General features: G+C 35.4%; 1 protein-coding gene and 1 long non-coding RNA gene across 5 annotated transcripts; one reads left to right on the top strand and one right to left on the bottom strand.

Annotated features, from left to right (window-relative positions):
* On the top strand, positions 5,872-11,258 carry LOC107623056 (pentatricopeptide repeat-containing protein At1g74900, mitochondrial). 4 transcript variants are annotated; one of them, XM_021115174.1, is made up of 8 exons: positions 5,872-6,416; positions 6,874-7,940; positions 8,747-9,453; positions 9,816-9,859; positions 9,963-10,008; positions 10,391-10,438; positions 10,542-10,670; positions 10,838-11,258. In XM_021115174.1, the coding sequence occupies exons 1-2, from the start codon at positions 5,904-5,906 to the stop codon at positions 7,840-7,842; spliced, it is 1,482 nt and encodes a 493-aa protein (XP_020970833.1). In that variant the 5' UTR covers positions 5,872-5,903; the 3' UTR covers positions 7,843-7,940; positions 8,747-9,453; positions 9,816-9,859; positions 9,963-10,008; positions 10,391-10,438; positions 10,542-10,670; positions 10,838-11,258. The 4 variants fall into 4 exon arrangements, with proteins under 4 accessions (XP_020970833.1, XP_020970834.1, XP_020970835.1 ...); XM_021115175.1 differs by having other exon boundaries at positions 10,523-10,670; XM_021115176.1 differs by lacking the exon at positions 10,391-10,438.
* On the bottom strand, positions 11,676-13,136 carry LOC110268630. Its single transcript, XR_002356895.1, has 3 exons — positions 13,027-13,136; positions 12,233-12,653; positions 11,676-11,760 (listed from the first exon to the last, which is right to left on the bottom strand). It is a non-coding gene; the product is annotated as an uncharacterized LOC110268630 (long non-coding RNA).

Genomic DNA, 15,338 nt, shown 5'->3' with positions numbered 1-15,338 from the left:
TCTTGGGTTTTTAGTTTGTTTTTAGTTTCATGTTGGACCTGATGTAGTTACTATGCACCTAAGTGCCATTATGGCATGTTAAGTGCTAACCAAGTTTTTTGTGATTTTGTTAGTGCCATTTTGGGTTAGTAGTACTTGCCATGAACATAAGTGTCATTATGCCATCTTAGTTTTTTTGGGGGGCTTGCTTGTGTTATTTTGGATCTGAAGTATGTTACTTTGAATAGTTATGGATTATTATTTCATGTTATGACACAGGTGTTTTATTCAACTTCTGTTTATGGCATCCTTTCTTAAATGCTTACTTATCTTCCATATAGCTTGCTCACATCACAACAACAATAACTAAGTCATAGAACAAGAATAACATAGCATCCATTAATTCATCTCAATTATAATGAGGAGAACATTACAAAGGAATAAAATGTCATTTTTAAACTCTTAAACTGTCCATTGTCTACCTACTTAGCCAAATAAAACATACTCAAAGCCAGATTTAACCCAATCAATATACAAATAAAAATCAGGAACAACTCAACTCTCTTTAGATGCTCCTTCATGTCATTCACCACAGATAGCACAATCATCATCCTATCAATTTACTGGCCATCCCCACACTCCAGATTGATTTTGCTTTTCTTTTTTTGTTCTGATTTGCCCACCATGTTACTATTCTCCGAAGAAACTTCTCCTTCCACACATTGCTATTGTATTTCATCCAACCATTGAAAATACCCACAACGCATTTGTGTGTTCTAGCACAGCACAAAAATTTCATAGATCAGAGGACGATTGAAAACTAAAACTGAATAACCAGAGACAACAAACCAAGGAAGATTGCATTATTTCGTCACGTATCCATCAACATTCTAAGCTTACCTTCCACATAGGAAAACGTAGAAACCATCTATCAAGGTTGCTACTTGTCTTCAACTTCAACGGAACCACTGGAAGGGGACAAAAGCAGCAGCCATCATAGGTTTTACTCACAATTCCTGAACCACCATCCACGTCGAAGGCTTGAATCGATGACTGCTTTCTCACAGTTGCAGCATTTTCACGAGCCCTAGTTGCTTGCATATTCCAATTTTGGATCCTGTACTATGAGTGAACGAAGAGAGCAAAATTGAGTTTTAGGGCAAAATTAAATTGGGACAAAAATTAAATTGAATTAGGTTAATTTTCAGGTAGGCTAATGATATTTTTAATTACAAATTCCAACTCAAATAAAACTTCTCTTGTAAGCAAAAATCAGTGTCCACGTAAGCATCGTACTCACTGGAGCTATGGTCCGGCAAGCACGAGGACACGCTTGGCAAATTTTTAAAACATTCAGGCAATGTTCTAAAAATCGGACCAGACTAGTCGGTCGGACCGATTTAACCGCGAACCGGTAGTATTAATGATCCGTTCAGGCATATAAAACCGATAATAAAAAAACCAATAAAAACTGTTGAACCAGACGAGAACCGGCCGGTCAGACCGAACCGGAACCCGCCCGGTTTACACAAAAAAGGGAAGGTCCTTCGTTTCTTTCTCCCGTTCTCCCTTTCTTTCTTTCAGTCAGAGAAATCATACAAACCCAACCACAAGACCCTAGCACTGTAAGCCTACACCACCGCCACAAGGAGTGGCATACTGCCGCCCTCCGTCGCACTCAAAGTTCGCCATCCGTCATCTAGCTTCCCTCGTGCTCCAAGTCTTCAACCCCTGTTCGCTGTCACCGATCGCGGTTGCTTCTTCGAGCTCGGCGATCGTCGTCTTTGTCTGCTCAGCCGCGCTTCCGTCGCCGTTTGTTTGCCGTTCACGTTCGCGTTATTCGCCGTTCGCGTTCGCTCGGCGTTCACCGTTAGCGTTCACTCGCTGTTCACCGTTCGCGTTCGCATTCGTCTGGAAGCCACTTTGCTCTGCTTCAAACTCTGCGACCAACCCGCGCGCTCCACTCATCCGTCGAACTGCTCTCTGTTGTCCCCGCCGTGAGTTCCCTAAACCCGCCACCAGACAATACACTCACACAACACCAATACTCTTCTTCAAACTCTGCAACTTCTGATTTCTATTACAATAAGTAATTATTTGATTTGGTAGCGGTTTGGATTTTTTTATAGACTAAATTAAAGCTACAATAGTTATGTTCTCTTCTCTATCACATTGAAATTAAGCATTGAATTCTCTTATTTCGTTTTAATTTTACCGCACTCAACATGTTTGATGAAATGCATTAACCATATTTCTGGTTGGTTTTATAATTTCTAACTTTTAGAAATTTAGTAAGTTGATTGCATTTGAAATTAGAATAATTGGATCATAGTAATCAGGAAATTTTAGCTGTACAAATAGCATTTTTGCAGAAAACATATTAGCATGATGATTCCACTTGCATTAGTGTTCTTCTGGTAAATTTTTTAACTGTTATTGTGAACCTGTTAATTTGCTAATTGATCTTGTGTTCTTCTGTTACTTTTAATTTTTTTTTGTTTTGTTGTGATTTTCTGTTCTTGAATTTGTTAAGTTGATAATTTGGTAAATTATTGGGCTGCTGTTGTTTTAATTTGTCAAATTGTTAGGTTGCTGCGACTTAATTTGTTGGATTTTCTATTTAGGTCTTGTTCTTGTTTATTTGCTAAATTGTTGTTGTGTATTTATTGTTTATTTGCTGGATATTGGTGATCATTGTCTTTGAGATTATTTACTATGCAGTTTTAGTGTCATCACTGTTTTGGAATGTTTTATAATGTACTCATGTTTGTTGTTGTTTTGGTATTGCTGGTTGCAGGTTTAGTGTGATTATTGGTTAATGTTTTGTAATGTTTGGTGTTGAATGCTGATTGTTGAGTTCAGATAGGGTTGTTTATTTTGACTTGGGTAAAGAGACTTATGGTCATTTTTTCCTGCCTTATACAATTCAGATGATTATTTTCAGAGGATGCGCACTTATTTATGTATTTTGAGAAACTGTCTTTCTGTGTGTTATGAGCATTTGGTGAAGCCTGTATTGTACCTATTCAAAGCCTAGTTTTACCAAATGGTCTTCAAAGCAACTCATCCAAAATGCTACTGCACAAATCCAAGTCTATTGTCTCTAAAAGCCTGTATGCACCTTCATTTGGTGAAGCCTTTCTAGCACTAGGCCACTACCAACTTTGTTATTAATAATGTTATCAAATTTATTTATCCGAGTACTATGTTTATTTTTTAGTTGGATTTATGATAATTCATTTGATATTCTTCCTATTTTTATCAGATATTTCTTTTAACATTTTGTGTACTGATGAGGAATTGTACTTGCATGTTATCATGCTTTCATCTGGCAATTTGCATTTAATATAAAAAGGAAAGTCCTAAGAGAGTAATTCACCACTCCATTAGAAAAACTTCATACTACCTTATACCCTCAACTTAATACTTGCATATTTATAATTTATTTATTATTCTATTCTAAAACGGTTTTTCCGGTTGAACCATCAGTTAGACCGGTTGGACCAGTAAACCAGTGAACTAGTAACTAAAACGGTTTGATGACCGGTTCGGTTCTCAGATCCTTGGTTATAATACATTTGGAATTGGATTTGGAGGAAAGTTTAATTTCATTTTAGAATGAAGCACTGCATTCAATTCTCTAGTTAACAAATATATATTTCTTTCATTTCAAGGGAGGAATCTTGTTTCCAAAGAAGTTATATGAATGGACAGATGTGTGGTAAACGTGTCAATGTGGTATTGGTACTGGACTTTACAATCCTTTTGTTATACTAAATTATTTTCGAAGGTCTGCATATGATTTAAAGTATGAATATATACATGTTTTATTATTTATTTTGAAGTTATATGGTTGGTTAAGTTATCAAGAATGTCTTTGTGGACATTTTGTTCTTAATTTGGAGTCCCTAACCTTAATAATAAGATCCCAAAAATGAAGTGAACTGATCCGCATGCATGAACCTCAATAAACTTCCATAAAATGGAATTTGATGAAACAAAACTCTTCATTATTTTTGGTTGAGTTGACGACTTTATTTGTTTTCTTTATTAGATGGTTGAAATCTTAAATTACAGTATCTGAATCTCATTACTATACATGTATGGCTAATTTGATGTGACATGGCTAAAGTCTCATTAAGAAAGCATTAATTGATTTATTCGGTGTAAAAATAATCGGTTTTTCTATGTAAAAAATTGATTTTGTGTAAAAACCAGTTTTTCAGTGTAAAAACTGGTTTTTATTCTAAAACTGTTTTTTTTTTATATAAAAACCGGTTATTTTTTAAAACCAGTTTTTATTTTTATAACCGGTTAAAAATTGGTTTTTAAATTTCCTAACCAGTTAATAACCGGTTTTGTTATGTAAAACTGGTTTAGTTAATTAACCTAAACTAAATATTTGGTAAACCAAAAACAGGTTTGGTTTTTGGTTTAACCATAACCATGTACAGCTCTAAATATATGGGGGTTTTGAAATGGAAAAATGGGATTTGCACCTGGTTTTCTTTTTCTCTGGTGTGGAACAACTAATTTGTCTATATGCACATTGATGATCATGCTAGGCGCTTCAATTGAATTTTTGGTTGGTGGAGTTAACTCAGATTAGATTATATGATATGTTATGGCACTGCAATGCAAGGCTTCTGGGAAGGATTACTAATCATGCTGTCCTTTTAGCTGTTCTAATTTTATTAGCTCCACACCACCTTTTTTTTTGTCACTTATGTGTCCTTTTTTCTTTGTGTAGCATTTTGATTTGGCAGTGTTATTACTTACTAGGTTGAAGAATTGACTGGACAATTAGTGTGATCAAGGGAATGGGAAGGAAGGAATAAAGAAAGAAACAAAACAAACATTTCTTTCCGGTAGCCCGCAGCCACAGCATCCCCCGCAGCCCTGCTCGTTGTCATCGCCACTCTTCTCCGCTGGGTATAGGCGTCGTGTGTGGAAGCTCTGTCATAGTCTCTTCTGTTCGAGCTCTCTCTCTCTGTTCGCCTGTGTCGCCGTCTCCTCTGTTGTTGCCGTCACTCCCCTTCCTCCTCACCGCGGGTAAGCACTGTGATAATATTGTGTAGTTTTGTTAATAATTTTTGCTGTGTCCCCTTTCTCCTCTGTGGCCCTCTCAATTTTGTAACTTCTACGGTATGCTTTGATTTCCCGTTCTCACATGCATTTCTGAATATTTTCATGATTTGGTTATAATAAATAAAAATAATTAAATTGGCAATTTCAGTACTTCTCTTTCCTGCCATCATTACTAGCACGATCCAAGCACCATTATTACACCTTTGCTTTTTGCATACAAGGTTCTACTACAGTCAACTTAATGATATGGTTTCTGCTGCATTTTATAATGATTTATTTCTCATATTGAAAGTTTAGTCCATATATTTTGTTTAAATTTGTGTTTTCTGCTAGAAGTTGTAAGATATCATTCTCAAGAGCTATTTGTACCTGCTTTAAAGAAATTTTCCTATAATTCTTAAAGGTTTATATGGGATATCTTTGTGGCATCAATGCATTTCCTTGCATCTGATATAAATTATTGTTTTGTTTGGAACAGGCATTGGGGTATCTTCAATTATTGTGTTTTAATTAAACCGGTTGAATCTCGGTTGAACTCTGGTCGAACCATTGAACCAGTGAACCAGTTACCTTACCGGTTCATTGACCGATTCGGTTCGGTTCTCGCAACCTTGACACTAACACACACTCACCTTCAACCTTCACACTCTCACAGAGCTTCACCCAGACATTCACTCTCACCTCTCTACCTCACTCACCGCACGGTAACCGCCGACCACGTCAGCCAACGACGGCAGAGGTCGTCAAACGTCACTCTCTTCGCCGACTCCTGTGCCTCGTCCCTGCACTGTCAAGTGTCTGCTCACTCGGTTCAGACCAAAACAGTAAAAAAAAAAATGCTCACTCGGGCACTGCCCAAACTCCCTAAACCAAAAACCTCATTCTCGGTCCCACCTCGAACATTTTCCTCCTGCACCCACTGTCCATCGCCACCCCAACCGGCAGCAGAAGAAGATGCTAATGCCGTAGCCAAACTCGTCCTCCAATCAGATCCCAAAACCCTCTCCGAAGCCCTAGCAAAGCCCACCTTCCAATGGTCCCCGCACCTTGTCGACAGGGTTTTGAAGCTTCTGTGGAACCACGGGCCCAAAGCCGTCCAATTCTTCAACGCCCTGTTCCGCCACCCGACCTACGTCCACTCTCCTTCTTCGTTCGACCACGCTGTTGACATCGCAGCACGCATGCGCGACTATCAGGCCGCGTGGGCCCTTGTGGTTCGCATGCGCTCCCTCCGCATTGGGCCCACTCCCAAGACCCTTGCCATCCTAGCCGAGCGCTATGCCTCCGCTGGAAAAGCCCATCGGGCTGTTAATGTGTTCCTGTCCATGCACCACCACGGCTGCCGCCAGGTATCACTATGACATTGTAGCATAAATACCAACTAGTTACTCACGTGATAGTTACTTACTGGTTGTAGTTAGTTATAAGTTAGTTATGAGTTAGCTGGTGGCAGTTAAAGTAAGCTATGAGGATACGAAAGAATACTCAGATTCACAAGCTAGAGAGTAGAGTAAAAAACTCAAGGACCTGGTTGGTTTGTGAAAACATTTTCTATTTTCAATATTTTGTGTTTAAAAAAAAAAGCGAGAACTGAGAAAACTTTTTATTTTGTTTTTTCTATTTTCGGTTTTCCTTTCACAAATCCCTGCAAATAGAAAAAAATAGAAATAATATATAACTTGGAAACGCAAGCCAAGCATGCCCCAAGTTTTGTCATTCTCTATTTCACACATACAATTCAAAGCTGTCTTGTTTCTATTAATTTTTGTTTGATCTCGGGAATTTAGTTTTTGATGATAAAACCAGGACCTTGCCTCTTTCAACACCATCCTTGACATTTTGTGCAAATCAAGGCGCGTGGAGATGGCTCATAACCTCTTCAAGACATTCAGGAGCAGGTTTAATTGTGACAGTGTCACCTATAACATAATCGCCAATGGTTGGTGCTTGATTAAGCGACCCCCTATGGCGTTGCAGGTGTTTAAGGAGATGGTTGAGAGAGGCATCATGCCAACGCTGGTGACATATAACATAATCTTGAAAGGGTATTTTATGACTCGTCAATTGAATGAAGCTTGGGAGTTTTTCTTGGAGATGAAGAGGAGGAAGTGCGAGATTGATGTTGTTACATACACTACTATGATTTATGGGTTCGGGGTTGCGGGAGAGGTTAAGAAATCAAAGAGGATTTTTGATGAAATGGTTGGAGAAGGGGTTGTTCCAAATGTTGCTACTTATAATGCTTTGGTGCATGTTCTGTGCAAGAAGGATAATGTGGAGAATGCTGTCTTGGTTTTTGAAGAGATGGTGGTGAAGGGGTTTGTGCCAAATTCAGTTTCTTACAATGCTGTGATAAGAGGGTTTTGTCATGCTGGTGAGATGGAGAGGGCATTGCGGTTTATGGCTAGAATGGAGAAAGAGGGGTGTCAGCCAAATGTTCAAACGTATAATGTGGTGATTCGGTATTTATGTGATGCTGGGGATATTGAGAAGGGTTTGGAGTTGTTTGAGAAGATGGCGGATGGGTCATGCTTGCCGAATCTAGACACGTACAATGTTTTGATTAGCGCAATGTTTATTAGAAAGAAATCTGAGGATTTGATGGTGGCTGGAAAATTATTGTTAGAGATGATCAATAGAGGGTTTTTACCCCGGAAGTTTACTTTTAATCGTGTGCTAAATGGGCTTGTCCTAACCGGCAATCAAGATTTTGCAAGGGAGATTTTAAGTATGCAGAGCAGATGTGGTCGTCTTCCTCGTCAGTTGAAATTGTGAGGCTCTTAATGTTAGACTTGAGTTTGGAGAAACATTGAACTCAAAATTTGGACAATGTATTTTATGATCATGCCATAGAGAGCCTTCATCCACACAAGGTTCGTTGATTTTGTTCTCTCTTCAGCTTCTGTTTATTGTATATAATTCAGGCTAAGGTGATATTGTCTATATTATGTTAAATCTATGTTAGTTCTACATACGCTGTTTTCTGTTTTTGGTTTTGGTATAGTGCCTGAATGGAAAAAGAAGGCATGATTAATGCTGTAGCAAAATTGGAATTAATAACTTTTTGAAATTGATTCCCAAAACTCCTCTTTTTTGTGACCCGGATTTGTCAATGTTTAACTCCTTAATTCTTGCTAGTGGTTTTGTGTGTCATTGTTTCGTGAACACAGATAATCCTTCATCCATAATTTTTTATTCTTTTTCCGTTGTATGTTGATTCAACTTATATGTAGATACTATGATTTAGGAATGTAACCAAAATTAAGAATGAAACTATTATAAACAAGAGGTAGTATTATTCCGCCAAATTCTTTCTCTTTTAGCTTATACTAATGTTGATACATGAAAACAGGTCATGGAACATTTTGCATAAGAGAATATTGTGTATTTAGAGTTGAGAAGTACTCCTATGGTGATTAAACTTACGCTGACAAAACTTACCATGAAAAATTGAGTAAACTTACTCTGACAAAACTGACCATGAAAAATTGATTAAACTCTACTCTCTAGCTTGTGAATATGAGTATTCTTTCGTATCCTCATAGCTTATTTTACCAAATTTAATTCACTTTTCTCCTATTCGATGCCTTGAGGTGTTTACACCACGCATCAAAATCTCGGCTGAAGCCATTATTCAATTAATATTCTTAGCCATTTGAAGTCTCATTGTTAAATGCAGGCATGGTTTCTTAGCGATCAAAGAATGACTAGAAGCCGATCGTCCGAATTGAGGAGGTATACTGAAATGCAAAATGCACAGGCAGCACAAGGTAATCTATGTGCATGGTGCCTCAACATGGTGATGGTACTGACACTATGAAACAAGAAGCAGCAAATTTAACTGGGCTTGATTATCACTCGATGTATGAGCTTCCAAACCAGCAGCGATCATTCATGACTTCATCCAACTCATCTTCATCTACCTTCAAGACACTTCAATTTGGTGATGCAGATAAAGTTTCATCTTCTGTGAGCATACTAAAAGACACACTGCAACGCAAGATAACCGAGAAGGAAGCCACAAATAAAAGCCTAAATGGAATCTTTTGTCCTCAAGAACCTGTTTTCCACAGAAAATTGGAGTCATCAGAAGCCAGTGAATGTTCAAGCTATGTCCAATGGCCAAGTTGATCACGGAGTCCTGCAAAGGCTCGAAGGATCGATGAACTTTGTTATGGATAGCTTTGCTAATCAGACAAACCAAATGTATTTAGGGACAGCTTCACAAGAACCTTCTCAAAGTGAATCCTCTGCTGCTGCACCTGTTGTCTCCTCTGGTTTAGATGCTTGTGAAGGTCCTAGCAATTAAAATCAAACTCGGCGAAAGCTCATGGAAACAAGTGGGAGCGAGTAAAAGTTCAAAGAATTCTCAAAATAAAGTCAAAGGTATAAGTTTTAACAATGATTATCCTAAATAACTTTTCATTTGACTTCCTTCATCATGTTCATTTTGTTTGATATTAAAAATAAACTAAATCAGTTCATTATGGAAGCTCTTTTATTTGAAAACTGATCCACCAAAAGAAGCGACTACATTGTACTAACTAGGAGTCCGCACAATTATTATGTCCAATTTATAACTTGCATTCAAATGCCATTTTATCTCAGAACTCAGAATAGAATATTTCTTGATTATTTGGTTTTCAATAGGTATAAAATATTTTTTATATTATTTGTTTTTTTTTTTTAAAAACAAATTTCTATCTTTTTCCCCATTAAACTACAATTGTGTTTTTGTGGACGTGCAGGTTTCAGAGAACAGATAATGGATAATCTCAAAGATGACCGAAAGGTATAGCCTACTCTCATTTCGTAACTTACTTTGATAGAATTATGGTTTCAACAATAGTTACTATTTATATCATTTTTCCTTTAAATCTTGTTAAATTGTGCAGAGGAGAAGTCTAGATAGATATGGATCTGTATCGTCAGCAGTCTCAGGTAGCCATTTATTTTTGGATTACCATGTTAATGACTACTTTTTTAGATTCTACTTTCTACAATATCATATGCATTTAGATAATTGTAAATCCATGGATCTTAATATAACAAAATATACTAGTTAGATGCTCGAGGTAATGTTAACGAATAAAGGTAGACGCATATTAAATATTGGAATTAAGATTTACCATGTGAAATTTTAACTTATGCTAAGACAGAGATTTTATGTCCAAATCACAACTAACAATTGCTTAATCATTTTGACATGATTATCTGGATCACATGATGGGAACTATAGGGAAAATGATGAAAAAATGATTGAGTTGAAATTATGGCTTTTTGTTTGACTCTCTCTTATCTCTCAAACTAAATGGTTGTGCAGAGGAAAAAGTAGACACTACAAAAAAGCGCAGGGTGAACATTCAAGGAAGTATGTAGATCAATCCTTATAAACACATATAATGGAGTTTCTTCCTATCTCGTATTGTATTCGATACCTGTTTCATTTGTAAAGCCATGTTCTTGTGATGCAGAATGGCTGAGGCAAAGGAAAGAAACTTAACACCATCAGTTCCCTCGGACATGCAAGCTGTCTTGAAGCGTTGCGAGACCCTTGAAAAGGAAGTCCGGTCGCTAAAATTTAATCTGTCCTTCATGAATAGGTAATCAAAGAAAAACAAAGTTTAGCACCTACTAAGATAGTAAGATGAAACATACATTATAGAATCACTTGAATTTTCATTCTTTATTTTCCTACTAACTGTTAAACTTAGTAAACAAATTGTATATACATGAATTGATATATTGATCATACCCTGCGAATTTTCAGGAAGGATTCTGAACAGACAAAACAGATAGAAGACCTTCAGAGGCAGAACAAGAGTTGGCAGATGAAAAAGAGCACCTCCTAGAAGAGATTGAAAGAATGTTATCAGAAAATGGAAAAATCTAATGCTTTTGTATCTCACCATAGTTAAGTTATGGGGGACAGTTTAGGCCAACACCTGATAAATAGTGAATCTCTGAAATCTATTTGCGAAATATTCCGTAAATCTCATATTGATTTTGTAACTTGTAAAATCTAACTGTTATTTGAGATTTGAGAAGTGCAGATTAGGATATCATATTGCTAATGAATTTGGTGAACTAGAAAATGGATCTAATGTACTTATAAAGCTTAGCATGATTTAGGATTGCAAGAAATGTGCAAATTGTAGGCTATATAACAAGTGTTTGTCCTTCGGATTCCATCTAGCATTGATTTTTGCTTCTTGAGTATTCTTTGCTTGAATCAATTTTAGAATAAAAAAAAAATACACGAATTCTTAATTGAATTGTGTTATGTTGTATTTGTATATATAAAATATTAAATATTTCATCAACTAACACCAAGCATAATTAAGAAAAACAAGGGAAATTGATCCTCAAAATTTAATTTTCACTTGAAGTTGTTAAATATATGATATTTAATTACACAATCACAAAGCATGTGATACAAAGAGATTCTTATGAGAAATCACACTTAATTTTGTCGCATAAATTAAATTGAGAAGATTCATTTCTTAAAATATCTAGCTCCATTCAGTTTTCATACAAAAATGATTCCTAACAACTTTTATCAATTCAAGTCATAAACTTGAGTGAACAAGAGTGTAATCCAATTCAACCATGAACTTAGATTTGTTATTTCCGATTACTATGGCGGAACAAGACCTTTCATCCAAATCAAACTATTACATCTTTAATTTTCACCTATATGCACGGACACTGATACGGGACACGCCGACACGCGAATTTTAAAATTTTACATGACACGGGGACACGCATACATATAAAATATAAAATATTTTTTAGATAAACCGTAATGATATTTTAATATTTTATTGAGATTAAAATATAAATTAATTTTTAAAATTATTTTTAATGTCTTATTTTAATTATATCAAGTATTTAAAATATTTTTTGTTTTAATAAATAATAATATATACTATATCTAAATTTATTTTAAGAATATATATTAAGAATAAGACCGGACACGCTGACACGTGATGATATTTAAGTGTGTTCAAGTGTGTCCGGAGAAGAATTTTTTATTTTTTATTGAGACACGATTTGGACACAGCAGACACGCGTGTCGAACGAATGTCGGTGAGTGTCGTGTCCGAAATGTGTCCGACACGCAGACAGGGCAGTTCAGCAGTGTCCGTGCTTCATAGATTTTCACTCGTACTATACATAACTATATGAAGCAGCCCGTTACTTTTCATGGGACAAGAATGTCACCTTCTACCATTATAATGTTACAATTAAAGGGCATCGCACTTGTCAAAATTAAGTGCTATGATCTATCTCCACCAAAAAAAAAATGCTATTATCTATGGATGCTGAAAATATCCATTAGACCAAGCCTCTTCCCATATTCAACAGCTAACCAAGCTACAAAGGATAAGTATGCCAAAAGAAAACACAATATCCATGATCTAAAACACCGATATGTTTTAGATAGTAGTAGTTGTAGGAACCTAAAAAAGGTTATAGAGATCAAAGAAGTTGAGAACCCAGCCACGAGACTGGCTATGGTTTCCCATTTCCAATACTTGTTCCTTATCCTACCGGAAAACCACGAGCGCACCATCTCTGTGGCCCTGATAGAAGATTCATGCATAACACAAATGACAACATCATAAAAATATATTTATAAATTATAGTTTTCAGAAGTACAGGTGTATACGGCTTGCTAACTCAACCATATGGTGATGCAAAAATATCTCTATGAACAGTAACTTTATCTTCAGAATTATAGACTTTACCATGAGAACTGATTTTATATGTCAAAAATTCCTATCTAAGGCAATGCCACACCTATTTATGTGATCATAAAACCTTTTGGCACAAAAATGACAACTATAATGTTATACACTCTCTACAAACACATTTTAATTATGTCTAACAATTTAGATCATAGCAAATAAGCAATAAAATATTTGGTTTGGCATAGAAATAATGTAAAGTACTCACATATTAGAATATAGTTTAATCTTCTTAAGAGCAGACTGCCCATCTGCCTGGCAACTGAAAAGGTTATCTTGATCAAAACGCACTTTAGATACGTACCAACAATCATAAGTTTCGTTGACCTAAGAGGAGGAAGCAATTCCGCTACGTTACCAATAACATTTCTGATAACTTCTGCTAATTCTTATTTATAATTATGTTTAATAGAAGTGTCTTTGTGGATGTGTCTTTATGACTGTCTAATAGAAGTGTCTTTATATATGTATTTCTTGGATATGTCTCCTTATACATGTGTTTAAAATATAATAATTAATTATTTTTGATAATAAGTTGGTATAAGGAGACACATCCAAGAAATACATATATAAAAATACTTCTATTAGACACAGCCATAAAAAAAATATTTTTATTAGACACATTCACAAAGACACTTTTATTAAACATAATTATAAATAAGAGTTGGCAGAAATATTATTGGTAACGTAACGAGATTGATATAATAATTAATTATTTTTGACAATAAATTGACAGATAATATATTGGTACTCTATACTTTTCCTATTAATTTATAACACTTGTAAGAAACGTTCACATAATCAAACGATAAACCATCAATTATCACTTGCTCTTTAATAATCACAATCATCAAACGATAAACCATGGATAAGCTATATGTGCTGCACGTTCGCTCGAGCACGTGCCCACACGATATAAATATTACTGATTTATTACATCTCAAAAAACAATAATTTGTCACTGAGACGAAAATAAATAACCACCAAATGGACGATTGGCAGCAATTCATAATAACCTGGAATACTGAAGCCCAATAGTAATCAAATCTACAGCGATATTTGCTCCTTTCAAAATGATGAAATACATCTTTTGCTTTATAATTTAGGAAAATTATCAGGTGTTCCAAGTACTTTATAAGAACATGGCTGTTCCAATAAGCAAAAGGTTTTCATATTAATTTTGTCGTTTAGCAACTTTTTAAAAGACTCTAAAATTCTCTAAATTAGACATTAAATGACATAAATGGGCAGCTATAAGAGGTTCGCTGCCCCTTGGATTGCTGGCTTTCAATAACTGGCTTTTTTTTTTTTTTTGGTGTCTAAACAAGGAAAGAAACAAAGCAAAAACTATCCTAAATCCGAGCGGATGATTCGTTGGAGATCAACACCAGGCTCAGACCAAATAACATGATTAGAGTTACTCTTGGCACCATATTTAGCCATCCAATCCGCAGCTCTATTTGCTTCTCGGGACACCCATTCAACGTGAACAAGCCAAGGACGAGATAAAAGCTCCTGAATCTTATGAACCAAATCTGTTACTTCAGATGAATACCCACTTGTAAGCTCATGCATGATGGGCAGAATGTCAAGGCAATCCGTTTCACATATAATATCCCTCAAACCGCAATCCCAAGCTAAAAACAGCCCCCTCCAAGCAGCAAATAATTCACATATGATTATAGACCAAGCGGGAATGCTTCCAGAGCAGCCCGAGATCCAATCTCCCTTAGAATCTCTAATAATACACCCAAATCCCGCTAAATTTGAATCCATATGCAAGCTTGCATCACAATTAACTTTAAAACTATTGCCTACCGGTGGTTCCCAACACAGGCAATTTCGGAGAGACCTAAAGGCATTGCTTCGATTCCTGTAAACCTGTAAGTCCTTGGCGGTAATTCTGGTAAAGGCAACAACCTTATGATCTGTCCAAGGGGTGTCAATGTTAAATATGTCATTGCACCTATGTCTTATTGGAACAGCCATGTTCTTATAAAATACTTGGAACACCTGATAATTTTCCTAAATTATAAAGCAAAAGATGTATTTCAATAACTGGCTTAATTGTTTTGAAAAGTTATCAATAATTTTTTATAAATAATAACTTTATAATTTTTTAAGACAATAAATAAATAAATTTCAACCTAGTAATAATTTAAAAAATATAAATTCTAATATTTAAAACATTTGTATCTATTTATGAGTATCATTTATCATCAATAGTTTTAAAATTTAAATCCGTTATAATATACCATTAATCAATTAAATTTCATACTTATCATCTCAATTGAATTAAAATATGATAGTTAAATATAATTAATATTTAATTAAAATAGATTTTCAAACATAAACTAAAAAGATTATAATTAAAATTTAAAATTACACCATAGAATATCATCTTAAAAAAACATTCACACCAACAAATAAAAATAATTTTATTTGCTTATAATTGAGTATACTAGATAATTATATTATCTATTACATAGAAACACTAGAAAATACACATAAATCAATATG

This window comes from Arachis ipaensis, chromosome B02, assembly GCF_000816755.2.
Source record: "Arachis ipaensis cultivar K30076 chromosome B02, Araip1.1, whole genome shotgun sequence".
Classification (NCBI taxonomy): Eukaryota; Viridiplantae; Streptophyta; class Magnoliopsida; order Fabales; family Fabaceae; genus Arachis; species Arachis ipaensis.
The sequence above is the reverse complement of the archived record's forward strand: the minus strand, read 5'-3'. Positions and strand labels throughout refer to the sequence as shown.